Here is a 15,254-nt window from a genome sequence, read left to right on the forward strand (position 1 = left end):
AAAAACGAGCACAAAAATAAATATTGAAAATAGGAACAGAGGTTATCATGGGCGGCACGGTAGCACAGTGGTTAGCTGTTGCTTCACAGAGCCAGGGTCCCAGGTTTGATTCCCCGCTTGGGTCATTGTCTGTGCAAAGTCTTCACGTTCTCCCCGTGTCTGCCTGGGTTTCCTTCCGGTGCTCCAGTTTCCTCCCACAAGTCCCGAAAGACATGCTGTTAGGTAATTTGGACATTCTGAATTCTCCCCCCATGTACCCGAACAGGCGCCGGAATGTGGCGACTAGGGGATTTTCACAGGAACTTCATTGCAGTGTTAATGTAAGCCTACTTGTGACAATAAAGATTATTATTGTTCAATCTGAAATTGCTGAACTTAATGGTGAGTCCGAAAGTTGTTAAGTGCTTAGTTGAAACATATGATGCTCTTTTCAAGCTTACATTGAGCTTCATTGGCATAGTAGAGGACGCAGAGGACAGAAAGATCACAATGGGATGAGGACAGAAAATTTAAATGATGGTTGACTGATTTTGAGTCACGATTGTGGACTTAATGGAGGTGTTCTGCAGTGTGGTCACCCAATTAGCATTTGGTCAACCCACTGTAGAAGATTGGAAAGTAGTTGCTTTTAACAGGCATTAAGAACATTTTAATACTTTTTCCTGCTTGATATAGATATGTTTTCAGTTTTGTTTAACATCTGGTAAATACTCCTGTATGTTTTCAGATCGAAGTTAACCTGACATTTTTCCTCAGTGGAGTACACTTATTGGGAAGTCATGGATCATTTGAATCTTACCTGCACTCTCTTCTCATTGCTTAAATCAAGAAAGTCAGAAAATATCATGACCCTTAAGTGATTATTAGCAACACAATATATTTTCAGTTAAGGGCAATTTTTTTAATACAAAATTTAGACTTTAGATACTGTAAAGCAAGAATTAAATGTTTAACTCTGGCCACTCGGGTGGATGTAAAATATCAACGCTATTTGAAGAAGAGTAGCAGAGTTCTTCCAGTATCTTGACCAACATTTATACCTCAACCAACATCAGTCAAACAGATTTTCTGGACCCATCTTGTGGGATCTTGCTGTGTACAAATTGGCTGCTGTGTTTCTCAGCGCTACAGTCGCTACACTTCAAAAGTACATAATTGTGAAAGGAACTATGTGCATGAAAATTCATTCTTTCCTACCCATCTACATACTGTCTGTTGGTGGCAACATCCATGTATACATCCAGCTCCACCCCCCTCAAATGACCTACTTACCCCTGTGGTGAGCCAGTGCTTTTTCAACACATTGTCTTGTGTCACCCTTAGTTCCCTCCTGTTACGGACGCCTAGTCGGCTCTAAACAGTGGCTAAGAGGCTGGACCAGATACCATACCTTTTTTTAAATTTTGATGCGGTGCGGAAAGATCTATTTGTTACAGGAGTGCTAATATACAAAATAAGGAGTGGTTAATTTATAAACAAACTTTATTAACAGACAAGAAAGCACTTTCAAACTTTTACTTCAGTTCTAACGCTAACAGATTGCATGCAGTTTCTTAACCGTAACACATAGTTCCCGTCAAACAATACATACAATAAACATACAACTTCAATTCCACTTAAATAGGCAATCAAAGATGATACTTGTATTTACAAAGGAATTCTCCTCCAAGATCTTTTCGAAAGCCTGTATCTGGCGCAGCTTCCTTCATGACCTCTTTGGGTGACCTCCACCGCCTCCTCCTTCTCTCTCTCTCTCTCTCTCTCTCTCTCTCTCTCTCTCTCTCTCTCTCTCTCTCTCTCTCTCTCTCTCTCTCTCTCTCTCTCTCTCTCTCTCTCTCTCTCTCTCTCTCCCCCTCCCCCTCCCTCACTCTTTCTCTCTCTCTCTTAAGCTCCGCCCACCCTCTCAAACAATGTTTCTCCCCCGAGGTGGCCAGACTTGAATCCCTTATCGTTATCTTGGCTGATTGCCCACTCTCGTTTATACAAAAAGGACCGAGCTTTACCATACATATACAACTAACCTTCCATTTACGGAAATATAGGTCATCAGACTCTGTGATGGGCTGATGTCTAGTCAAACAAGTAATCCTGAATAACGATGAATCTTGAGTTGAGCATCCTGGCTGAACCGGGGCATCCTGTGTATTCCTAATAAGGAGGTTAATTCTGAAAGAATAAGGTAACTCAGGCTGTGGGCGTATCCCTCTAAATCTGCTGCTAACCGTCTTTTCCGTCAGTCTGTTTCACCCCAAAATTGCCTGCTCCATCTTGGACCCCATTTCTGGTCTCAAGTTGCTAATATCTCCCTATCTCCATTTAACATTAGGATGATTGAATCCATCCTTTTTAACCCTCACAACAGATTCCGTGCCATCGGCGCTTTCCAACTCCTGTTTCACTTTGAATGTGGCTACTCGCAGCCTTAATATGCAACCTATCTGGCAAATTTCTAATTCCATGCCATCCCTGTCAGAAAGGCCACCTACTTCCACCTCCAAAATATCACCTGTAACCAGGATATTTCTTGCTGAAACGATAACCTGTGCCGTTGTTATTTCCATCCATGATGACCCTACTATCCTCCATGCCTATGTGTCTGCTGTTCGAAAACTCGACTGCCTACATTATTTCCTGTAATGCGCTTTTCTCATCAAAAAGTCATTTTCTTACGAGCCTACATTTGTTTCCATTCTTCCACTTGAAAATTCTCATTTGAGTTTCAAATCCTTCATGGCTTTGTCCTTCTCTACCTCTAACCTCTTCCAGCCATACAATCCTCCCAGATCTGGCCAGTTGTGCATCCATTCCTCCCTCTGTCATTGGCAGCTATGTCCCAACCATCAAGGCCCCATGCTCTTCCTAAACCACTCCATTTCTCCTTTAGGATCATTATTAAAACCTAATTGTTTGCTCCTAATACCTCCTGATTTGGCTCTCTGCAATTTGTCTGAATCGACTTCTCGAGTTTCTCTGTTGCAGGTGCAATGTAAATTCAAGTTGCTATGATAACATGCTCTGGTGATGAATCTGATGGTAGGAAGTATTTAGAAAATTTAAAATTTTGGGTTTGTTTGCTTTTAGGTACGTGCACACCAGCTTGTTCTACCGCCATGTGATGTAGTGATAAAAGCAGTCGCTGAATATGTTCGCAACGTTCAGGATATTGGTGATTTGGATGCAGTTGCAAAAGATGTTTTTAAGCGTTCTCGGGTATGTAGCAAATGAAGAAGCAATCAAATCTTGTGTTCTAAATTAATGAACATTCAGCGCTTATTTTTTTTTCTATCAATTTTCTGCCCGTTGCCACTTTTATTGTTGGCTTCTTGCAATATCATGATTGTTTTTTTTTTAACGCATTTTATTCAAACATGTATCAAAGTAGGTTACAGCAAATAAACACACAGGGAAACATTCTTCCTAACAATCAACTATACAGTTTGTACAGATTCTATCTCTCTCTCTCTCTCTCTCTCTTTCCCCCCCCCCCCCATGCGACGAACAGCTCCTCAAACACGGTCACAAACATCCCCCACCTTTTCTCGAACTCCCCTGCTGAGCCCCTTAACTCATACTTTATCTTCTCTAGCCGCAGAAAGTCGTACAGGTCACCAACCATGCTGCTACACCCGGTGGTGATGCCGACCGCCACTCCAGCAAAATTCGTCGCCGTGCAATCAGAGAGGCGAAGGCCATGACATCGGCCTTCCTCCTCTCTATGAGCTCCGGTTTCTCTGAAACCCCAAATATAGCCACCAAAGAGTCTGGGTCTACTCCCTCCTCCACTATCCTGGCTAAGTCCGCGAACACTCTCGCCCAAAATCTTCACAATTTTTCACAACCCCAAAACATGTGCGCATGATTCGCTGGCCCCCGCCCACACCTCTCACACTCATCTGCTACCCCCTGAAAGAACCCACTCATTCTCGCCGGAGTCGTATGCACCCTGTGTGCCACCTTGAACTGTATCAGGCTCATCCTTGCACAAGAGGATGTCCCGTTTACCCTTCGCAGTGCCTCACTCCATACTCTCCAATTGATCTCCATTCCCAACTCCGCTTCCCATTTCTCCTTGATCTTCACCACCCACTCACCTCCCTGCTCCCCCAGCCACTTATATATATCCCCAATTCTTCCCACCCCTCCCACATTCAGAAGCAGCAGTCGCTCCAGCAGGGTGTATCCCGTCAATCTAGGGAACCCCTTCCAGACCTTTTTTGCAAAGTCCCTAACCTGTCGATACCTGAACTCACTACCCTTCAGCAGCTCTACCCTCCCCCTTAGCTCCTCCAGATTGGCGAACCCATCCTCCAAATACAAATCCCTCACCTTGACCAGCCCCACTTCCCTCCACCTCCTGTATACACTATCCGCCCCCCCACTCCCTGCTCAAACCAATGATTCTCGCACAGCGGTGTTAGCACCGATATCCCTTCCACCCTAAAATGCCTCCTTAGCTGATTCCATATCTTCACCATGGACCACTGGGCTCCCTGAATACCTACTCTGAGCTATTGGCAAAGCTGCCGTCACCATAGCCCTCAAACTAGACCCCTTACAAGATCCATCCTAACCCACTCTACCCCTTTTCCTTCCCACCACCGCCGCACCTTGTCCATATTCACCACCCAATAATAATGAAGCAAGTTGGCAATGCCAACCCCCCCCTACTGCCTCTGCCTCTGTAGCAGGCTCCTCCCCACCCTCGGCACCTTCCCCGCCCATACAATGTCAGAGACGATTGTGCCCACTTTCCGAAAAAAGGCCTTTGGTATAAAGATCGGGAGAGCCTGAAAGATAAACAAGAACCTCGGCAGAATATTTATTTTCACCACTTGGACCCTCCCCGCCAACATTAAGTGCAGTGTATCCCACTTCTTAAGATCCTCCCTGGCCTCCTCCACCAGCTTCGTTAAGTTCCACTTATGGAGCCCCGTCCATTCCCTCGCTACCTGAATCCCCAAGTACCTAAACCTATCCCCCTCTACCGTAAATGGCATTCCCCCCTAAATTAGCCCACTGTGCCAGCTCATTCATCGGGAATACCTCGCTTTTCCCTACATTCAGCTTGTATCCCGAGAACCCTCCAAACCTCCCCAACAGGCCCATAATCCTTCCCATATTCTCCAAAGGATCCAAAACATACAGCAGGCGGTCATCGGCTTAGAGCGACACCCGATACTCCCTCTGTCCCCTCATTATCTGCTGCCACTCTGCCAACCCCCTGAGAGCCATCGCCAATGGCTCTATGGCCAGCGCAAACAGCAGCAGTGACAGCGGGCACTCCTGCCTCGTACCCCTGTGTAAGTCAAAGCTTTGTGAACTCATATCATTCGTTCTCGCCCTCGCTCTTGGCGCCACATACAGCAACCGCACCCATGCTACAAATCTCAGCCCAGACCCAAACCTTCCCAAAACTTCGAACAAGTACTGCCACTCCACCCAATCAAATGCTTTCTCCGCATCCATGGACACCACCACCTCCGGTATCAGTGCTCTTGACGGATTCATCACCACATTCAACAGCCATCTTATATTACTCGCGAGCTGCCTGCCATTCACAAAGTCTGTTTGATCTTCTGCAATCACCCCCGGGACACATTCCTCCACCCTCCCTGCCAACAACTTAGCCAATACTTTCACATCCGTGTTCAGTAGTGATATGGGGTCTATACGACCCACATCCCACCGGATCCTTCCCTATTTTTGGGATTAGTGTGATTACTGCCTGCTTCATCGTCTCCGGCAACTCTCCCTTCTCCAGTGCTTCATTAAATGCCCCCAACAGATGTGGTGTCAGGTTCGCTGCAAATTCCTTATAAAATTCTGTCGGGTACCCATCCGGCTAAGGGGCCTTCCCCGACTTCATACCATTGATACTATCCAACACCTCCCTCAGCCCCAGTGGCTTCTCCAACGCCTGCCTCTTTGCTTCCTCCACCTGGGGAAATTCCAGCTGGTCCACAAACCGCCCCATGTCCCCCTCCTCTCCTCCAGGTAAAGTCTCATAAAGTCCCTAGTAATACTCCCTAAATGCCTCATTTATCTTCCCTGGCTCTGACACCACATCCCCAGCCCCAGTCCGGATCTTCAATATTTCCCTGGACGCAGCCTGCCTCTGCAGCTGGTGTGCCAGCATACGGCTCGCCTTCTCCCCATACTCGTATTGCACCCCTCTTGCCCTACGCAGCTGCCCTACCGCCCTCCCTGTTGTCAGCCTGTCAAATTGCTCCTGCAACTTTTTCCTCCTCGCCAATCCCTCCACGGTGGGCACCCTGGGATATTCCCTGTCCACCTTCACTATCTCGCTTACTAGACGGTCATGTTCCGCCCTCTCCTTATTCGCACGAACCGTAAATGAGATAAGTTATCCCCGGACCACTGCCTTCAGTTCTTCCCAAAAAATGCCTGCCGACACCTCCCCATTCTGATTGAACTCCACATACTCCCTAATCGCCAACCGCACTTTATCACAAAAACCTCCATCCGCCAACAACCCCGAGTCAAACTTCCACCCCGGCCTCTGCTCTCGTCCCGTACTGAACCGAATATCCAGCCAGTGGGGTGCATGGTCCGAGATAACTATCCCCGCATACTCTGCCCCCTCCACCCCAACCAAAATCTCCCGACTCACTACAAAGTAATCAATCCTCGAATACACCTTATAGACGTGTGAAAAGAAGGAATACTCCCCCCTGAGTTCCGAAAGCGCCATGGACCCACCAGACCCATCCTCTCCATAAATCCCCGCAGCTCCCTTGCCATTCGTACCCTCCCCATTGACCTGGGGCTCGATCTATCCACCCTGGAGCTTGTTAATTAGTTAATTGGATTAGGCCAGTTTTCAGCGGCTAGATTCACAGTATAAAAGTGATCCCCTACAGTGCAGACTTTGTTTGCACTGCGTGCTGAATTTGGTGCATTTGTGTGCTAAAGTGAGAGTTTGGTGACCGAGGGAGTGCTGAATTTGGTGCATTTGAGTGCTATAGTGAGAGTTTGGTGACTGAGGGAGTTAGGTGAGGAAGGAGTAAGGTGCTCCTTTCATTTTGTTTCCTACATTTCCGCAAAGAGTGAGAAGAGAGCCAGGAGTTTAGAGAGAGTGCAGCTCACTGGGAGCAGAGTCAGAGGGCGGAGATCCAGTTGGTCCACAGGGCAGCTATATTCTGTAAGGTAAGAGGGGATGGAGGCTAGGCCAATTGCATGCTCCTCCTGTAGGATGTGGGTGGTGAGGGATATCACCGGTGTCCCCGCTGACTATACCTGCGGGAAGTGCACCCAACTCCAGCTCCTCAAAGACCGTGTTCGGGAACTGGAGCTGAAGCTGAATGAACTTCGGAACATCCGGGAGGCAGAGGGGGTGATAGAGAAGAGTTACAGGGAGGTAACCACACCCAAGGTACAGGACGAGAATAGCTGGGTTACAGTCAGGGGAAAAAAACTAACAGGCAGACAGTGCAGGGATCCCTCGTGGCCGTTCCCCTTCAAAACAAGTATACCGGTTTGGATGCTGTTGGGGGGGTGACCCACAGGGGGAAGGCCCTAGCGGCCAGGACTCTGGCACTGAGTCTGGCCCTGGCGCTCAGAAGGGAAGGGGGGAGAATAGAAAAGCAATAGTTGTAGGAGATTCAGTGGTTAGGGGAATAGATAGGAGATTCTGTGGTCGCGAGCGAGACTCCCGGAAGGCATGTTGCCTCCCGGGTGCCAGGGCCAGGGATGTCTCGGATCGTGTCTTCAGGATCCTTAAGGGGGAGGGGGAGCAGCCAGAAGTCGTGGTGCACATTGGTACCAACGACATAGGTAGGAAAAGGGGTGTGGAGGTAATAAACGAGTTTAGGGAGTTAGGCTGGAAGTTAAAAGCCAGGACAGACAGAGTTGTCATCTCTGGTTTGTTGCCGGTGCCACGTGATAGCGAGGCTCGGAATAGGGAGAGAGTGCAGCTGAAGACGTGGCTGTAGGAGGGAGGGCTTCAGGTATTTGGATAATTGGAGCGCATTCTGGGGAAGGTGGGACCTGTACAAGCAGGACGGGTTGCATCTGAACCAGAGGGGCACCAATATCCTGGGAGGGAGGTTTTCTAGTACTCTTCGGGAGGGTTTAAACTAATTTGGCAGGGGAATGGGAACCGGATTTGTAGTCCAGCAACTAAGGTAGCCGATATTCAGGACGCCAAAGCGTGTAATGAGGCAGTGGGGAAGGGAACACTGACAAAGGAGAGTACTTGCAGGCACAGAAATGGGTTGAAGTGTGTATACTTCAACGCAAGAAGCATCAGGAATAAGGTGGGTGAACTTAAGGCATGCATCGGTACTTGGGACTACGATGTGGTGGCCATCACGGAAACTTGGATAGAAGAGGGGCAGAAATGGTTGTTGGAGGTCCCTGGTTATAGATGTTTCAATAAGATTAGGGAGGGTGGTAAAAGAGGTGGGAGGGTGGCATTGTTAATTAGAGATCGTATAACAGCTGTAGAAAGGCAGTTCGAGGAGTATCAGCCTACAGAGGTAGTATGGGTTGAAGTCCGAAATAGGAAAGGAGCAGTCACCTTGTTAGGAGTTTTCTATAGGCCCCCAATAGTAGCAGAGATGTGGAGGAACAGATTGGGAAACAGATTTTGGAAAGGTGCAGAAGTCACAGGGTAGTAGTCATGGGTGAATTTAACTTCCCAAACATTGAGTGGAAACTCTTTAGATCAAATAGTTTGGATGGGGTGGTGTTTGTGCAGTGTGTCCAGGAAGCTTTTCTGACACAGTATGTAGATTGTCCGACCAGAGGAGGGGTAATATTGGATTTAGTACTTGGTAATGAACCAGGGCAAGTGATAGATTTGTTAGTGGGGGAGCATTTTGGAGATAGTGACCACAATTCTGTGACTTTCACTTTAGTAGTGGAGAGGGATAGGTGCGTGCAACAGGGCAAGGTTTACAATTGGGGGAAGGGTAAATACGATGTTGTCAGACAAGAATTGAAGTGCATAAGTTGGGAACATGGGCTGTCAGGGAAGGACACAAGTGAAATGTGGAACTTGTTCAAGGAACAGGTACTACGTGTCCTTAATATGTATGTCCCTGTCAGGCAGGGAAGAGATGATCGAGTGAAGGAACCATGGTTAACGAGAGGTTGAATGTCTTGTTAAGAGGAAAAAGGAGACGTATGTAAGGCTGAGGAAACAAGGTTCAGACAGGGCGTTGGAGGGATACAAGATAGCCAGGAGGGAACTGAAGAAAGGGATTAGGAGAGCTAAGAGAGGGCATGAACAATCTTTGGCGGGTAGGATCAAGGAAAACCCCAAGGCCTTTTACACATATGTGAGAAATATGAGAATGACTAGAGTGAGGGTAGGTCCGATCAAGGACAGTAGCGGGAGATTGTGTATTGAGTCTGAAGAGATAGGAGAGGTCTTGAACGAGTACTTTTCTTCTGTATTTACAAATGAGAGGGGCCATATTGTTGGAGAGGACAGTGTTAAACAGACTGTTAAGCTCGAGGAAATACTTGTTAGGAAGGAAGATGTGTTGGGTAGTTTGAAAAACTTGAGGATAGACAAGTCCCCCGGGCCTGACGGGATATATCCAAGGATTCTATGGGAAGCAAGAGATGAAATTGCAGAGCCGTTGGCAATGATATTTTCGTCCTTACTGTCAACAGGGGTGGTACCAGGGGATTGTAGAGTGGCGAATGTTGTGCCCCTGTTCAAAAAAAGGACGAGGGATAACCCTGGGAATTACAGGCCAGTTAGTCTTACTTCGGTGGTAGGCAAAGTCATGGAAAGGGTTCTGAAGGATAGGATTTCTGAGCATCTGGAAAGACACTGCTTGATTAGGGATAGTCAGCACGTATTTGTGAGGGGTAGGTCTTGCCTTACAAGTCTTATTGAATTCTTTGAGGAGGTGACCAAGCATGTGGATGAAGGTAAAGCAGTGGATGTAGTGTACATGGATTTTAGTAAGGCATTTGATATGGTTCCCCATGGTAGGCTTATGCAGAAAGCAAGGAGGCATGGGATAGTGGGAAATTTGGCCAGTTGGATAACGAACTGGCTAACCGATAGAAGTCAGAGAGTGGTGGTGGATGGCAAATTTTCAGCCTGGATCCCAGTTACCAGTGGCGTACCGCAGGGATCAGTTCTGGGTCCTCTGCTGTTTGTGATTTTCATTAATGAAATGAAATGAAAATGACTTGGATGAGGGAGTTGAAGGGTGGGTCAGTAAATTTGCAGACGATACGAAGATTGGTGGAGTTGTGGATAGTGAGGAGGGCTGTTGTCGGCTGCAAAGAGACATAGATAGGATGCAGAGCTGGGCTGAGAAGTGGCAGATGGAGTTTAACCCTGAAACGTGAGAGGTTGTCCATTTTGGAAGGACAAATATGAATGCGGAATACAGGGTTAACGGTAGAGTTCTTGGCAATGTGGAGGAGCAGAGAGATCTTGGGGTCTATGTTCATACATCTTTGAAAGTTGCCACTCAAGTGGATAGAGCTGTGAAGAAGGCCTATGGTGTGCTAGCGTTCATTAACAGAGGGATTGAATTTAAGAGCCGTGAGGTGATGATGCAGCTGTACAAAACTTTGGTAAGGCCACATTTGGAGTACTGTGTACAGTTCTGGTCGCCTCGTTTTAGGAAGGATGTGGAAGCTTTGGAAAAGGTGCAAAGGAGATTTACCAGGATGTTGCCTGGAATGGAGAGTAGGTCTTACGAGGAAAGGTTGAGGGTGCTTGGCCTTTTCTCATTAGAACGGAGAAGGATGAGGGGCGACTTGATAGAGGTTTATAAGATGATCAGGGGAATAGATCGAGTAGACAGTCAGAGACTTTTTCCCCGGGTGGAACAAACCATTACAAGGGGACATAAATTTAAGGTGAATGGTGGAAGATATAGGGGGGATGTCAGAGGTAGGTTCTTTACCCAGAGAGTAGTGGGGGCATGGAATGCACTGCCTGTGGAAGTAGTTGAGTCGGAAACATTAGGGACCTTCAAGCAGCTATTGGATAGGTACATGGATTACGGTAAAATGATATAATGTAGATTTATTTGTTCTTAAGGGCAGCACGGTAGCATTGTGGATAGCACAATTGCTTCACAGCTCCAGGGTCCCAGGTTCGATTCCGGCTTGGGTCACTGTGCGGAGTCTGCACATCCTCCCCGTGTCTGCGTGGGTTCCCTCCGGGTGCTCCGGTTTCTTCCCACAGTCCAAAGATGTGCAGGTTAGGTGGATTGGCCATGATAAATTGCCCTTAGTGTCCAAAATTGCCCTTAGTGTTGGGTGGAGGTTTTGATTTTGGGTAGGGTGCTCTTTCCAAGAGCCGGTGCAGACTCAATGGGCCAAATGGCCTCCTGCACTGTAAATTCAATGATAATCCATGATTAATCTAGGACAAAGGTTCGGCACAACATCGTGGGCCGAAGGGCCTGTTCTGTGCTGTATTTTTCTATGTTCTATGTTCTCAGCTCCAGGACACAGTTAAAATCTCCTCCCATGATCAACTGGTACGCGGCCAAATCCGGGATTGCTGCCAGCAACCCACTCATAAAACCCACGTCATCCCAATTTGGGTCATACACGTTTACCAACACTACGGGTGCCCCTTCCAATACCCCACCCACAATCATATATCTCCCACCTGGATCCCCAGTATCATGATTGATGGTTGTCTATTGGTACATTCATCGAGTGACCATTTGCTTTTAGATGGCCCTTTGGTTGCAGTATCACAATTAAACTGGATTGTCTCACTAGATATTTGTGAGCATTCACAGCAAATGCCTCTGGATTGCATTGAGAATGCAATTGTCTTACCCAGTGTCTATTTACTGGGTCCACTGTTTGCTGACGTCAGTTGTATATCTGGCAGTAAAGTGGATGAATAGATAACAGAAGCGAGTTAAATGATGATTGATAATAGCATGAGATAATGATCTTATGTATGAGTAGCCCCAATAATCATCACATTCCTGCACTTTTAAATATTTAAATAGTACTAGAAAATGTGGGCATTCAGGATTGAGCCAAACAAAACTATTATATACTGCTCTCCCAATGGCAATTCTTTTCTCTTTATGAAACAACTCCCACACTTCATGTAATTTTGTGCCATTTTGAGGACTATATTCATTAGTACAGGAATAGCAATGGTTGCCAACATCCATCCACCGGCAAGCCATTTTATTTTAACTTGGATACCAAGTGTCGGGCATTGGCTGAAAATAATTTAATTATAGTTTTTTTTAAATACATTTATGTATGCTGTGGATTATTATGGCTTGTATGATCTCTTTTCAGTCTAGGACAGAAGATAAAATTGAACAATTCAAGAGAGCAGTTGAATATTACTCCATTGCAAGCAAGCCTCCGTTATTTCAACATGGTCCAATGCCTTTCCCAGGTACGTATGTCTATAAAAATAGATACATTAACGGTGTTCAAAAGGCATCTTGACAAACACATGGATAGGATGGGTATAGAGGAATACAGCACAAGGACGTGCTGAGGGTTTTGGGCAACGGTTGGTATCATGACCAGTACAGACTTGGAGGGCCGAAGGGCCTGTTCCTGTGCAGTATTGTTCTTTGTTCTTTGTACTGGAGTATGAAATGATGGGCGATTCTGTTGTAGGGAAGTTTGATGTACTTTTTTTGAGAGTTATACCTTTATTTCACAGTTTTAATATAGTTTTGCAGAATGAAATACGTTTTTCTTCACGGTAGCATAGTGGGTAGCACTGTTTCACAGCGCCAGGGTCCCAGGTTTGATTCCAGCTTCGGCCACTGTCTGCGTAGTCTGCACGTTCGCCCCATGTCTGTGTGGCTTTCCTCTGGGTGCTCCGGTTTCCTCCCACAAATCCCGAAAGACGTGCTGTTAGGTGAATTGGACATTCTGAATTCTCCCTCTGTGTACCCGAACAGGCACCGGAATGTGGTGACTAGGGGATTTTCACAGTAACTTCATTGCAGTGTTAATGTAAGCCTACTTGTGACAATAATAAATATTATTATAACTTAAAACTTCAAAGTTAAATATTGTGTTTACATTTTGCAGAAATTTTCCTGATAAAATTGTACGCCCATACTTCCTTGTTTGAGTTTTTACTCCTATTATGATTTTACAGGCAAACATGTTGGTGTTTTGTTTTCCTTTAAAAATTAAGAAATATCATAATTTATAGGAAAGGCCCATATCTAGATGTATGATTTGCACTTTCAGAGACTTGATCATTCATGGTTCAATTATAGAATAGTTATCAGTGGTTGTCAATCGTGCTGTTACCTGATAGCTTTACATTCTCCTTTTGTTAATCTGTACCTAGCAGTTCTGTACCAACTTGTCAACTGAATGCACAGAGCTAGTCCATTTAATTTTCAAATTTGCATTGAAATAGTAAGTGTACAGGAGGCCATTTCACACATCTAGCGTGTGCTTTCGTGGAAATCTTTTATTGCATTTTCGATATCTTCGAACTACTTCTGAGTTACTCAACTTTTTGGCAATTGCCTTCCAAGAAAATAACTACACATGTGCCCATTCTTTGTGAACATCTTTTTGACATCCGTCATTAACTTGAAATAGCATTCAGGAGTGACGTACCCTATTCTGTTTAGTATCTCGTATATTCTGAAAGCTTAACTACTTCCAAGTTGGAAGGACCCAAGCATCTGTAGGGAGAGAAAAGAGCTAACGTTTCGAGTCCAGATGACCCTTTGTCAAAGCATCACATTGAAGCTGTGTACTCCCATCCTCTTTCTCTCTATTTGAAAAAATGAAATAAAAACCGCTTATTGTCACAAGTAGGCTTCAAATGAAGTTACTGTGAAAAGCCCCTAGTCACCACATTCCGACGCCTGTTCGGGGAGGCTGGTACGGGAATTGAACCGTGCTGCTGGCCTGCCCTGGTCTGCTTTCAATGCCAGCGATTTAGCCCAGTGTGCTAAACCAGCCTATTTGTTTCAACTTTTTGTCATTGTATTTCTTAAATGCTGTGATGAAATTGACTTCAGTACTCATGTAGTTCACGGTTTGTGCACATGCATTAGGTAGTATGCACTTTCACAAAGTATCAGATATCAAAGGTAAGAAAATACTTCTAAGAGCAGTTGTATATTTGCTGAGTTTATTACAACTTTTTAATTTTATTCCTACACTTCAGGAATGAGACTGAATCAATTTGGAGTGCCTGCTGTTGTACCACACTATCCACATATGCTTAACATTCCACAACCTCATCTTCAGGCAAAGACTATGGTAAGGTTGATTCATTTGAGTTATACCATTAATTGCAGTCACTTCTATAATGTTTTCAATAAGATGCCAACATCCTTGTTAGAATGGTGGGCATATTGGCAAAACATATATCTCACTTTTCTTGGCTGGGGTTAGATCCCAGGAGTAGTTGACATATTCTACGCAGTTGTACAGTTCCACACATGCTCATAATCCTTGCTGTGGTCAGCCTGCCAATGACCACGCACCAATGACATTACTGTCAAAGGGTGTGCTGATCACGCATGTGTGAACTTCAGAATTCAGCATTTATTTTTATGGCTGTGATGAAAGAGAGGCCTACACTCTCTTTCTCCACCAGCAGGCCTTCCACAAGTTCACAACAAAAGAGGCCACCGAATGGTGCAGTGACTGGCACCATGCAAAGCCACCATGAAATCTGACGCACTCAGTGGGGAGCCCTCCTGCATTTTCCCTATCTCTGATCATTTCTGCAGCCCCTAAAAACCGTACCAACTTGCCCCACACCCGTCCCTGCCTCTGTGACCCCCTACAGCTCCTGCAACTCATTTTGATTTGCTACAATTCCGGCTTCTTGGCATTCTTTATTGCTCCTCAGTTGGCTCTGTGTTTTCAGATGTTAAATCTCCTAGAATTAACCTTCTTTGAATTACAAATTCATACTCCGTGCACATTAAAAGGACGCCACCGTCCAACTTTAATGATTTCAGCAGCACCATCTATGATCCTGGCTGCTGCCGAGTCTGTTTCAAATGATGTCACAAAGCAACATTATCGAACTACACATGCACGGCATTGGCAGGAAACACAGCCATTATTTAAAATGATAACATTTTACATTCCTATTTACTGCTGGATTTCATTTGTGATTTTGATGCCACAGAAAGAAAATAGCAATAGAGCTTTACAGAGCGCTCTTGATGTCCATAGGCTTACTCGGAGCACTTAAAATCCAGTGATGCACTTTTGAAATGCTTCATGTAACCAATTTGTTCCCAACAGTTTCTTACAAACAGCAATAA

General features: G+C 45.6%; 1 protein-coding gene across 5 annotated transcripts in view; it reads left to right on the forward strand.

The window, feature by feature from the left end:
* The window catches only part of LOC140388403 (constitutive coactivator of PPAR-gamma-like protein 1), a 209,436-nt gene that overhangs the window by 85,672 nt on the left and 108,510 nt on the right, over nucleotides 1-15,254 (forward strand). For 4 of the 5 annotated variants that reach the window (XM_072472518.1, XM_072472515.1, XM_072472516.1 and 1 more), the window contains exons 4-6: nucleotides 3,082-3,210; nucleotides 12,277-12,379; nucleotides 14,138-14,232. In XM_072472518.1, coding sequence (XP_072328619.1) covers nucleotides 3,082-3,210; nucleotides 12,277-12,379; nucleotides 14,138-14,232 — 327 coding nt within the window. The remainder of the gene's footprint in view (nucleotides 1-3,081; nucleotides 3,211-12,276; nucleotides 12,380-14,137; nucleotides 14,233-15,254) is intronic. The other variant, XM_072472517.1, reaches the window with a different exon arrangement.

Source organism: Scyliorhinus torazame, chromosome 13, assembly GCF_047496885.1.
Source record: "Scyliorhinus torazame isolate Kashiwa2021f chromosome 13, sScyTor2.1, whole genome shotgun sequence".
Classification (NCBI taxonomy): domain Eukaryota; kingdom Metazoa; phylum Chordata; class Chondrichthyes; order Carcharhiniformes; family Scyliorhinidae; genus Scyliorhinus; species Scyliorhinus torazame.